General features: G+C 30.1%; 1 protein-coding gene across 3 annotated transcripts in view; it reads left to right on the forward strand.

The window, feature by feature from the left end:
* Csmd3 (CUB and Sushi multiple domains 3) overlaps window positions 1–14051 on the forward strand; it is a 1110517-nt gene that overhangs the window by 226369 nt on the left and 870097 nt on the right. For all 3 annotated transcript variants that reach the window (XM_026384530.2, XM_026384531.2, XM_026384532.2), the window contains exon 4: window positions 13597–13791. In XM_026384530.2, the coding sequence (XP_026240315.2) occupies window positions 13597–13791 (195 nt within the window). The remainder of the gene's footprint in view (window positions 1–13596; window positions 13792–14051) is intronic.

Below are 14051 nucleotides of genomic sequence, written 5' to 3' on the forward strand. Positions count from 1 at the left end.
TTGTATAAATTTATCAAAACATCACATCATATCCATAAATATATACAATTATGATTTGTCTATATAAATCTAACAGGGTCTAATCTAATTGTGTCCAGTGAAAGCCATTTACCTTAGAATTTGCTAGGCAAGGCTCAGGGCCAACATTGCTCTTTTAAAGAAATTATTAATATTTATTAAAATAAATACAATTTAGTATATTATAAATATAGTTAAATTATAAAGATACATAAAGTTATAAACTGAATCTAAAATAAAATATTATCTTTCAAAAATCAACACTGGCACGAAGCTTGCTTTTTAAATCCTAATATCAATGGTTTCTATATTAGAATTCTATACATATAAAAACAATTATGGAGTTTAAGAATATATGAAGACATGCACAGGCATGAATTATTTCTCTTTAATACTCTTACAAAGATACTGGTGTTTTTCATATTATGGGATAAAAGAAAGAAAGGATCCAACTAAGAAGTTTAATGGAATACCCAGACAAATTCTTAATAGTAGCACCATAAAATAGATATCAACTAGTCAAGATGAAAATATTCTGAAATTTTTTTTTCTAGGAATCAAAGTTGAGTCCCTGAAAAATCTAACTGTACCGAGGATATATTCAGACAGTTAACAGAGTTTGCAGTTGAATTTTTACTCAACATGAAATAAATGAAAAATAAAAGAGGAAATTACTAACTACAGAGAAAACAAAGACTTATTTAGAAAAGAAAAATAATCATACATAATATATAGCTTTGCTAACAGTATTTACATAGGTACAGTGAGATTGGCAAATATTTCAACCACAATTAAGGGCTAACTATGTAAAGAAGGGTATAGTTTGGTGTGGTGAAAGAAAGAGTAAATTAATATGCCAAAACAAAGGCAAAGAAATCATTATAGCAATGTATTTTTTGAGAGACAGGAGTAAACATTAAATGAACAAGGTGAAAAAACACTTAGAATGACTTTCATCTGGCCCTTTTTTAACTTCTGAGCTAATCCCTGCCCAGCTTCCTGCAGTCAGTCCCCTTGATCTAAAGTTGATTCTTACTTTTCCACAAACACTAAGCATTCTACATTTGAAGGTCTTTACACTTGTAGTTCCCCCCCACCCTGGAATGCTTTATCAAATCTTCCATTCTCCTTCCTTCTTTTTTTTTTTTTTACACAATACCTTTTGTTCATTTATTTATTTATTTTATGTGGTGCTGAGAATCCAACCCAGTGCCTCACATATACTAGGCGAGCAATCTACCACTGAGCCACAACCCCAACCCCTCCCCTTTCTTTCTTAATATTTCTTTATAGTGGTTATTATCATCTAATAATATTGTAAATATTTTATTATCTGGGTCCCCACTCCACCACCTGCTCACAAATTTAGCTCACAAATTCCATGAGGAAAGGTATGTGTATATTGTTCCCTCTTGTATCTCCAATGCCTAGGCCATCTGGGACATGCTATAGATGCTTAATAAACAAGTGACTATTAAATAATATTAAATAAATGAATAAATTAAAGAAAAACATAAATTTATAACACAGAGTAAAAATAATTTTTAAATGTTTAAAACGGCAAAATAAAAGAACAAATCTTATTTTTGTTGATAAAGCAATTGAATTGGTCATAATTTTGGTGTACATGAATTCTCTATATTCCCAATCTTTAAATGTTAAGATTTTGGTGTACATGAATTCTCTATATTTCTTTTGTATATTTCCTATTTCATATATATATATATATATATATATATATATATATATACACACACACACAATCATATATATATGAATATATACATACAATAATATATATATATATACAGTTTTATATATATATATAAAATATCAGAAATAAAATAAAAAGAAGCAGAATATAACTACTGATGTTCTTTTGCAGGAGTTAATATATATAACTTGTTCTGATTTTTTTAAAAAAGAAAAATTAGGGAAGAGGAGTTCTGAGGTCTGAGCTATTTTCTAGTCTGACATTTCTTACAATATTACATTTCATTAATAGTTTCATTATGCAGAATTCAGTTATTGTCATTCAGAAACAGTTTGGAGATATATGCCATTATAGAGTTTGCATGCATAAATAAGCATATTATTAATAATCAATGACAATTAGCACACAATACACTTCCTCTTAAATTTAATTATATGCTTGATTAAGAGTGTTTGGGTACTTAATTAAAATAAGAACGTCCAATGATACTTAATTCTCTCTTATATTCATATTACAATCCTAATAACTCCAGTCCTCACTCAATCCATGCATAGCCCCTATTAATTTTAATCAGAAATATGCTTGCTCACTGAATAAAACCTGAAATGCAATTGGGTAGGTCACATCAGGGAAAATTGTATGAAGTATGACAGTATAAAATGAGGGAAAAGTCTAGTGCAAGCAATTGAACAGAGAGATAATTGTCATAATTGGTTTCAATTAGTTTTTCAAAGCTCTGGTAAAGCAATTCTTATTGTACTATACCATGAACTATAACCAGCAACAAAACTAGTTAGCATGATTAGTAGGTGTCAATGCTTAAAAAGGCAAAATACAGTTTAAATGTTAAGATCTCAGTGAAGATAAATGAACTGCATAACAGTGTAAATGCATCATTGGGAAACCTTTGCCATTGTTAAATGTGATGTGGTTTGAATGGAATGAAATCAGACATACACAATAAACTCAAGCCTCATAAATACATATTTTGTAAGGAAAATGAGTTCATGTGCAAATAACCATCTTTTCAGGCTGCAACAAATGACCATTAAATGAATATTAGAATGTGGTGATATCAAGAAACTCACAACATATTCAAAATCATAGTGAGCTCCTATCAATTTGCCTAAGTAACCTAAATACATCTTAGTAATGTAAATCTTAGTAATGTGGATGATACCAAAAAAGAAACTGAAGTATTAAAAGCCTCATTGGGCATATACTAGTAAATGGCAGATACAGGATTCAAAGCAAGGTTTATTTGATTTCATTAATGGAACTTATTCCACCACATGTCATTGTCTAATGATAAGTTCAACTGGAACAAGCCCTTTTATTTGATTTTAGTTTTCTTCCACACTTTAAGAGCTGCCTATGTAGGGAGAAAAGGATGAACATTACTCCGTAAGAGTAAAATCCTCAAGATTGTTCTTCCCGTCATGGCTCTGGTTTCCACTTTCCCACCACCATTGCACCCACAGGGATACCATACATTGCACTTTACTTTGGATATGGAATTTAGAAAAGTTTTTTTTTTTATTTGTTGATAGAGCTTTATTTTATTTATGTATTTATATGTGGTGCTGAGAATTGAACCCCGTGCCTCACACAAGCCAGGCAAGTGCACTACTGCTGAGCCACAGCCCCAGCAACATAGAAAAGGGATTTTTGTTTCACTTTTTCCTCAAAGGTATTTAATTCCCAAAGAGATTCATAATAATTTAGGCCTTTTCATATTTTCCTGCCTCACCAAAATTCTTTAAATGAAGCTAATTCTTTAACTATGAGATGAAGAACTTGGAAAGGTTTGTTTTAAATCTTGAAGAACAGAACTATCTGTGTATGCAAAGAAGAAATGTAAGGAATTTCATGAATGGTGAAAGAAAACCTGTGAAATAAGAATACATTTAACATATTAGGTGGCAGTGAATATTTGAAATAAAACATGTGAGTAAATTATGCTCTTTATAATCCTTGAATTGTAACTTCAGGTGGTTTTTCTCTAATTTCTTCCTGTTGTTTAGATGTTGAGGATGAACAGTTGGCCAACTCTTGATAAATTGCATTGGTAGACTCAGGGTAGTAGTACTCTTACAGGGCTAATTCAAAATGTCTAGCCTACAGCCTGTTCCTAGAAACAATATTAAATTCATTTATTTTTAAAAAGTGTTTCTTTTCTTCTGGCAATGATGAAATATTTGTACTGGAAATGATGTGTTAAAATAAAAATCTAAAATGTGTGTCACTGTTTTGTAATTAGGAATAGTAGCAAGGAAACAGATATTATGAGTTGGGCAGCTAGTGTTATAGCAAGTGGTGAACTAATTACTTATGACAATGTGGAGGGCAGATCACTGAGGCTTTGGCTCTAAAGAATGAGGTTAAAAAGACTGTGGTAAAGTATACTGTCTGTCTCTAGGCAGGTATTACAACAAAGAGAAAAGATCAGAAATAAATTTGCTATTTTCAAGGAAATAGTGAAGAAAATAGACTCTAACATTCTGGTGACTTATAGGTTGAAAAAGTTAACTGCTTCTATACAGGAAGGGATAGGAATAGTTTACCAAAAAACTTATATTAAAATTCTTAATCCAAGGATGAAATGTAACAGGGGGCTAAAGATCAGATTTTTTTTAAATGTTGCATTCTTGAATAAACTTGTTGTTTTAGATCAGCTTAAAGTAGACCCAATTAAAATGACAATGAGGCATGATTACAGCAATTTAGGGGTCCACATAAGTGTTCATTGGAACACGGAAATAATTAGGAGCAAATCAATCAATTTCTAAAAAGTTATTGAAATAAGTTTTAGCCAAATAAATTCTATGACTCATCCTGAAAAGTTCTTTGATTGTTCAACCCTGAGGCAATTTTGAACACAAATATGCACTAGCAATGTACAAAGGTACACTCCCACACACACTTAATATTGTGCCACAAAGAAGGTGGACAAAGAAGAATGATTCAAAAGGAAGTGCAGGATACAGATTATAGGAGACAGAACCAGAATCTGCCATGGCAGTGAGTCTTCATAACTTCTGTCCAGCAGGATAGATTCATTTCCATGACCAGATGTACTTGTGGAATATTCCCCTTTCCTCTTTTTTTTTTTTTTTGGTGTGGGGGTTAATATACTGTGACCATTCTTTTTCTGCTCAAACAGGTCTTTAATTGATGAGGAATTATATTTGGTCCTAATGAAAAAACACCAACATTAATGTCTAAAAATCCTAGAAAACTCGGAATTGGAGTAGGATATAATACTGACAGAAGGTTTTGTCAGCAGTTAAGGAAAAGGAGGAAAGCTTTCTTCTTCCTACCATCACCACTTTCTTTTTTTTTTAATTTTTTTTTAAAGAGAGAGTGAGAGAGAATTTTAATATTTATTTTTTAGTTATCGGCAGACACAACATCTTTGTTTTGTATGTGGTGCTGGGGATCGAACCCGGGCCACACGCATGCCAGGCGAGCAAGCTACCGCTTCAACACACATCACCACTTTCAATCCTAGTATCCTGGAATTCAACATGTGCAGCAACCCAGATTTATCTTGCAGACAAAGGCAATGCCCTGGGGATGATACCACAAGATAGAAGAAACATGTGTCCCTGATGACCTGGTCTTATTTCTCCTTGACTAGACCAATAAGGCAGTCACATACAGAGAAATAATTGCTATCATATTTAAGCAGTTTCGTTTGGGGGTCTTGAAGCAGCATCACTAGCACCTAAAACAGCTATTTTAAAATCTCTCCAAAGTGTGACCCAACAATACTTTTCTGAAGTTAATTCTGCATCTCCTCATACGTATGTTACGCTATTCAAGCCAACATGTTTTGTATTACCCTTGACTACATCTTGTATGTTCCTTCCTATATTTGTATGATCTATTTGACTCTTCTTTTAATTCCTCATCAACTAAAATTCTACTTATTTCATATAATAATCTTCCTTTTCTATCAGTATAAAGAACAATTTTTAAAAAATTTCAGTTTATTAAACAACTATTTTTCAGTCTTTAGAAGGTCATATTATGCATGTCTTGACATTCCAGCTGAGTTACAAGTTTCAATAAGATATAAATGGTGTCATATTTGTTATACCCCTTTGACATTTATGCCTCAGGCTTCAATAATTATCCAGTGATGGATTAATTGCTAAAATACAGTGGCATCTCTCACTCATCACATTTGATGATTAGATAATCCAGTAAATTATCCATGAGTAGCTTAACACATCTTCTTGAAGAATTAAATTACTTTATTCCAAAGTTTTAATACAGATACTTGTCCCAATTCTGTCAAAAGGGAAGGGAAGTCTTTTTATATTTCTCTGTTAATCTGAATCAAACTATCAAATGCTATCCCATGCCAGATACAGCATTATTCCATTTTTAGAGACATTGAAGTGAGAATGGCTGCTAAAAGGCCTCCTTTCTATATTATTATTCCTTTTGCTGCAATAATATTCTGGTACCTATACTGGATGTAGTTGAGTTCTAATAATCATAATTTTTCATATTTCATGACACCCCCCACCAACTCTCTTAATACATAGATGCACAAAAATATAATATCATTTCCATTCATTTATTTTAGTTGATTAAATTTATTTTGCCAAAAGACATTTATTAATTTGAGATTTAAAGAATATTAATTGCTGCTTATTATTAATTACCCTTCACAAATCAAAATAACATATCAATAACCATTAGTCTTTTTATATCATGCAAAGGATTTCCATTAATCTTGAACTGAGTCTCAAAATGTTCCTCTGTGTTGCTAATGGACCTAATTTATAGATGTTCCATATTAAAACTGTAAGATGTGACTTAGATAACATCTTTATATGTTTGTCTTTGTACTAACTCTTCCTCTACTACATTCTTTCTTACTTTGAATACATCTGGCAAACCCCAAAACTTACCTTAATATAAATATATTTTTTCCAATTTATTTATTTATTTGATAGTGAGAGTTGAACCTAGGGGCACTTTACTACTGAAATACATCTTCTACTCTTTTCATTATTTATTTTGAGGCAGGGTCTCTCTAAATTGCTAAAGGTCTCACTAACTTTCCAAGGCTGATCTCAAAATTACGATCCTTCTGCCTCAGCATCCCCTTTCTGAGTCCCTGGGATTACAACAGCCATGTGCCACCATGCCTGGTATTATTTTTATAATTTAGAACGATTGTGACAATAGAATTATCTTCTATTTTTGGAAATACATTTTAGTCAGTGTTTGTCCCCTTGCTCCCAAATCAATTTAGTAATTATTTTCCTTACAGGCAGAATAGCTTAGTTTCTTGTTTATTCTAACTTCTTTTCTAGCAGCCAATACTTTATCTGGCTTCCTTTTAATTAAGATAATAATAAAATTTTGTCCTTTTGATTAGCAACTCTTACCTTTTAAAGTTTCACAATCACTTTCAAAACAGCAAATGTGACCTGATGTTGGCTGCATCTACAGCATTTTATTGAGGTCCCAACATTACCAGAAGCTCATGAATTATACTCATGGATAGGAATGGCTTACAGAAGTGAATGCATTTTCATAGAATGGTACAACTATGTAATTTCACCCATACAAAATCACATTTTGCCAATGGGTTCCAGTGAATATTAGGACATATATTGAATTCATGATATGCTTTACATCTCTATTTCATGCTTCCCCTTGTACTCCACTATTTTTTTTAATTTAAACGTTTACTCCTAAAACTCTGTATAATGATATTTTATATTTTTCTATTAAAAGAGATATCAAACTTAAAAATCTTCTTTTGTTTGCCAAGAACACAGTTTGCTAAATTCTTGATACACAGAGATGAATCAGAGTCCCTGTTCTCAAGATAATCAGCTTGGTGAGGAAGGACATACATAAATAAATCAATAAATTTCATTCACCTATATGTAGTGAAAGAAAAGTCTAGAAAGGCATGATAAATGCCATAGGTGATTCAAAATATTCACAAAATATTTGCTCAAATCAAATCCCCAAGTGAATTCTCAAACTACAGTGTTTATGTCCTGTGTGAATGAAATGTTCAGTATTCCATTAACAAGTTAGAAAATGTATTAGTTTGTTAAGTGCTTTGAAGTCTCAGGCTGAGAGGTACTAGGTACAAAACATTTTACTTCAGTTTGATATTATGCTTTCCTAAATTATTTTTAATCATCTGGGAAATAAAACTCTGAGATTAATTTTCTCTAAGAAGTACAAACAACTTGATTTTACTTCCCTTAGTAGATATAATTTTACAATGTTTTAAAGCATTGTTAATTGATCTCAGCAGGATCATGCTTCATCTATTTGACAGAATAATTATGCAATTTTAGTCATGGTGTCCTTTATCCTTTCTTTCCATTTGTCACTCCAGTTTTCAAGGTCAGTTTTTTTTCCTCAATAATTTTCTAAACATTTTGCCTTTCACTACTATTCATGTACTCCAAACAAAATGAAGATTTGCTTTATTTTTTATTTCTTTGGAGTCAAGGATATTTTACTAGGTTTACTAGTATAAATTATTCATCTTTTTCTAAATTGATTGACAGGGTTTTATTCAATTTCCCCAAGATAAAATTTCTATTCTCCTCTGGTGTTTTATGTATATTCTCAGGATTTATATTATTTAGTGAACTTTTAATATTATTAATTCATCTGGTTTTTGTTAGCTGCAATGTCTAAAATTTATTGCTTGTTAATTAGTTTGCCTGGCATGGTACTTGATCTAACACACTAATCAACAAATAAATGAATATATCAGAGACACCTCGAGGGAAGTTATTGTGAATTTGATAATGCAAGTCTTCTACCAAAAATTGAGGTTAGACCTATAATTTTATTTGTAACTTAGAAGCAATCTTTTGCCATTGACTAAATTACTATGTTTTCATTAATTTTAAGACATCAAGAATAAACTAATATTGGTAATTAGCATTTAATGAAGATTTGCTACATGATGATAGATCATAATGTAATCATAGGTAATTAAGGTATCTCAAATACAATATTGATTATAATAATAATAAAGTTACAATTTGAAGTAATAATATTTGCTATGTATTAAGGCAATCCCAGCTTAAATATAAACATATAAATGACTTATATAAGTTATTTTATGTATTCAGATCAATAGTCATATGCAGTTGATATTCCAAATAATATATATACATCATTTTAGCTACTTATATTTTTAAAAATTAATTTTGGTGCTTCAATAACACAATTTTCCCACTAAAGTTTTAATTGGTATCAAATGAGCAAACATATATACAAATATATATATGCATATATATATTTATATCATGCATGTTTATGAAAATCTCTGCTCACATGTGCATTTACAATGGAAGTCAATTATGTACTCTTATTATTCCATCTGAACAGCATACAAAAATCTCACTAACAAACTTTTAATGACAGAAATAGTTCCACTTTTTATTCAGGAGTCTATACAAGGTATATATATTCATTATGTGAACCTATCTATGAGAAAACATTTTTAAATATTTTTCCCAATCCAGTCTACCCTATGACATTCATAAAATATATATTCATTCTATTGTCAAATCTAGTAATTATTATAGTATTTTGATTCTTATATATTTGATTTTGAAAATACTGGTTAACAGTTATTTTAATTTTAAATGCTTTTATTAGTACATCATAGCAAAAATACTGGGTTTGATGTGATCATATATGCATGGAATATAATTTACTCTACTTCATTCCCCAGTACTTCCTCTTTCCCTTCTCTTGTCCCCCTTTCTCTATTCTACTGGACTTCCTTCTATTTATCTACGGTTTTTTTTTAATTAGTGCTTTATAGATACAAATAAAGATGAAATTCACTGTGGTATATTTACATGTGTACATAGTATAATTTAGTAAGTTTCATTCCACAGTTCCTCACTTTTCTCCTTCCTCCTCCCTCTCCCTGTATCACTTATCTCTATCCCACTGATCTCCCTTCTATTTTCATGGGATCACCATGCCCTGCTATTTTTCCCCTTATTTTGTTATAGTTTCCACATATGACAGAAAAAACTTAACCTGGATTTTCGGAGTATGGCTTATTTCACTTAGCTTGATGATGTTGAATTGCATTTTTATCCTATTTCAGAACACAATTTAAACCTTACTTTATCAGGAAATCCTTTCTAGTTCCAGCTTAAGATTAATTAAGTTTTCCCAATATATGGTTTTTTAGTAACTTTCGTAGGTTTCCTTTATCACACATATAACAACCAATATTTTAAAATAATTTATTTATTTTGGTTGCCATCAGGTTATAAAGCCCAAGAGGGCAGTGCCACACCTATCTTTTAAAAGACTATGTTTTCAGAGCATTATCAAAATAGATACTTATAAACACTTGAAGAAATATTTTTTTCCCTAAGAAACAACATATAATATTGACATGTGTTAAGGCTTTAGAGTTGGAAACCTAGACTTGAACCCTGAGTTTACTAGTTTTGTGGAACTGCACAAGGTACTTAGTCTAAGTCTCAGTTTCCCTTTTTACACAATGGAGATAAGCATATATGATGGATCATAGGAGAATTTTCCAGATTCTATAATTGTTTTGTTTTAGTCATCTGAATATTTCTAACAACATATTGATGGCCTCTCCTGGTGAAAGTGCTAACCAGAGCCTATTTAGAAAGTCTGCTTTTAGATTTAACTATTTACATCACACAAAAAATGAGATAATAAGCAAAATATAGATATCTTGCATATACATTTATTATATCCATGGAAATTCTTCATTTTTTCCCTTAAATCTCTACACGCCTTAAAAGTGATTTCATAGTATTTAAACAAATTCACTAATTGTAAATATTTGAAACACACATTAATATATTAATTATTAGTTTATATTTTCCTTTTTGAATGTGGTCAGATAATCAAAATCTTGTTGGCTCATAGAAACAATGTCTAAATGTTATTGTAACCTAGCTGTTTCTAAAAATATTATTACTTAGAAGTTAATTTGATTTTGCAGGTCGGTATGGAGTACTATTTATTTTAAAAATCAAAACTAAAATGTGCTGTTTAATTGAAATACAGTATTTTTTGATGGTGAGTTATATAATTCTTCAGCTGATATCACATCCTTTTTGGCTCTGAGTCTTAAAATGGACACAGACAGCTAAGAGAGAAGTCCCAAAATAAAGGATTGAGAAAGGACAAAAAAAAAAAAAAAGAATCCATGAGCAATGGCTACAGAATCAAGATGTATAAAACCTGGAGGAACATCTGAACTATCTTCAGGAGTTATTCAGTTGACAGAGTATGATGGGTAGATGTCTTTATTTGTGAAGGTGATAAACAAGGGCAAGCAACAGCAGGAATTTCCTGAAGGTGAGGACCATACATGTTTTAGAATTATATTCAGTTTCATTTTGAAACAACCTAAATTTTATCATTCTGTGGGTTTGGAAATAATTCAGCCACAAGGCAGGAGATTAGGTGATCTATTAAGATTCCATCCATTGTTATTATTCATTCACTGCTTCACTTGATATGTTTTCCATTTTTGCTTTAGGTACTTTGTTCTGGGTAACATTTACTTATTCATTTAAATCAAAGTCAAATCTGAGAATAACAGCTATTTAGAGCTTTCTTCTTTTTCCCTTTTTTTACCTAACTGCTTCCTGTGAAATAATTTGAAAACTACTTTTCTCCTAGATATATAACTTTATGATAATTGAAGTCTTGACCTTAATTATTTTTTAGAGGGTAGAAGGGAGAGGAGTGGATTGATTACAAGGCCAAAAGTGGTAGTTTCATTAAAAGTATTTCCTTTGTTATTACTATATTCAGAGAACTAAATTCTTATTCATTTTATCAAAACTTATTAACCTCCCCATCTATTGCAGCAACATCTCATCTATTCATCAAACACATTTTAAAAGAAAAATGAACTATTTCAACAAACTGCTGCACAAATTTAAGCATTTAAAGAGCTGCTTAAAATTCACAGACAATAAATTTGTTTTACGTTTTACTGAAAATACACATATAGACTCTGTCTTGGATAATAGTAAAATTAAATATTACAAATAAATATTCGTGGTTACATTTTACATATTTTTCAAATAGTAGCTTATGATATTAAGGATATTATATTCTATTTATAGAAACTATTGATAGTAAATGTCAGTCAAAATCTTTACTTTTCTAAATGTGAGCAACCCAAAATACGTAACTTCAAACTAAAAATATATTTTACTTCTAAAATACATTCAAGTTCTATGGATCTCCTGTTATCAGCACATTCTTTTCATCAATAAAAATGACTTCGTGGAGCTGGGGTAGTGACTCAGAGGTAGAGCGCTTGCCTAGCAAGCGTGAGACATTGGGTTCGATCCTCAACACCACATAAAAATTTTAAAAATAAAAATACAAAAAATAAATGACTTTGTGTTTAAAATTACTCAGTGATTTTTTTCTTTTACTAGCATTGGAGTGTTTATAACCAAAATTAATGAGAGTTAAAACAAATCCTCCTGATATCACCATAAGCTTATTGTAGATAGATAAGCTTATTATAGAGATAAAAGTTGTATCTTTCTATACAATTCTTATGCTAAGTATCTATTATTTTTGTAATTTTCTAACTACATATTATGAATCATTTTGTATTTTGATATTTTACTTAATACTGGCATTGATACTTTCAAAATTACAGCAGTTTGTAATCATTTGGTTTAGCAAAGACATTGCATGGGTCTTACTATACAAATTGGATAAATATCAAAGCAGAATTGGAATGTGTTTTGCTTTTACATCACAATGTTTATATCACAACAGATTTTAATTTCACAAAACCCATAGAGATCCTATACACTTAGACTACCTTAATATTAACTGCTTAGGAAATCATAGAACAATTATCAAAACTAGGAAATTAACATTTAATACTGTTAACTGAAGTATAGACTCCAATCAAACTGAATGTACTTTTTTAGTCCATCAATTTGTCTTTTATAGATTATTATTTACACTCTAAAAGTAATATAATATAGTGGTCATATAATAGAAAATTTAGAATACAATATAAGGAAAAGTAATTTATCCCAAATTCTTTGTTCTGTAAGTTCTGCTATTTTTATTTATCTCTTAAGTCAAAATAAAATTGGATTATTTTCTGAAATGAATATTGATTTTAAAGACCTCTTATGTTTATATTCTTATTTACTTTTAAACAACCACAAATAAATAAAAAATCAGTAAGTAAAATATTCTGATCCATCATGCAGTTTTTAGATATTTTCATGCTGATCCACTTAAATGTCACAACAGTGTGCTATTGTATATGATATTGTGTATAACTATTGTATATTCAACCATTGTATATTTGGAGACAAATAATAGAGCTAGAATTCTCTTCCAACATTTTAAAATTTTTAAAAAAAATGTTTATTTTCTTCTGTGTAAATGAAAAAAAAAAGTGTTTACTTAACATGGATTTTTCCTGGATAAATACTCATGGCTTGGGGTTAAATAGAGGCATCAAAATACTGGAGATCATATCAATGAAAATGTATATGCTTGTTACTTTGCTATTAAAATGTAAATTTGAAAGGCTAAATAAGTGATATTATTTTACTTACCTGCAAAATATAGGTAATATGGACTTCAAAGATTATTATGAAGACAAAATAATCTAAAATATACAAAATTTGGTAGCACAAATAATTACATATAATATTTATGCAATTATAGAAGACATTTTCGTGACTCTTCTCTAAAGTAAAAAGGATATCTGTATTTATATCTGTATTTTATAAATCTAAGTACACCAAAATATGTATTAAAATAACCCTACATTCTCCTCTCCTTATTTTCTACAGAATTGCAGAGTAGCTCTTGTGGAAACCCTGGAGTTCCACCTAAAGGTGTATTATATGGTACAAGGTTTGATGTTGGTGACAAGATCCGCTACAGCTGTGTAACTGGATATATCCTCGATGGCCACCCTCAACTCACCTGTATAGCCAATTCAGTTAATACAGCCTCATGGGATTTTCCTGTTCCCATATGTAGAGGTAAAAATTATATATTTTTACTCTGAGTATACATTTGTTTGACATATATTTGAAACATGTTTCTTGCTTGCTTCTATAAAGTATAAGTCATATATATCATATATTGTTTGACAAATATAGAAAAATACTAAATAATTTAGAAGACAACATTACTTTGAAATAAGATATTAAAATACTACGCTATATTTTATGTTTACTCATAAATATATATAATGTATATATGTATATATATTTATATTTACATAGAAAATCATATAGAG

The sequence above is a fragment of the Urocitellus parryii genome, chromosome 7 (assembly GCF_045843805.1).
Source record: "Urocitellus parryii isolate mUroPar1 chromosome 7, mUroPar1.hap1, whole genome shotgun sequence".
NCBI classification, from domain to species: domain Eukaryota; kingdom Metazoa; phylum Chordata; class Mammalia; order Rodentia; family Sciuridae; genus Urocitellus; species Urocitellus parryii.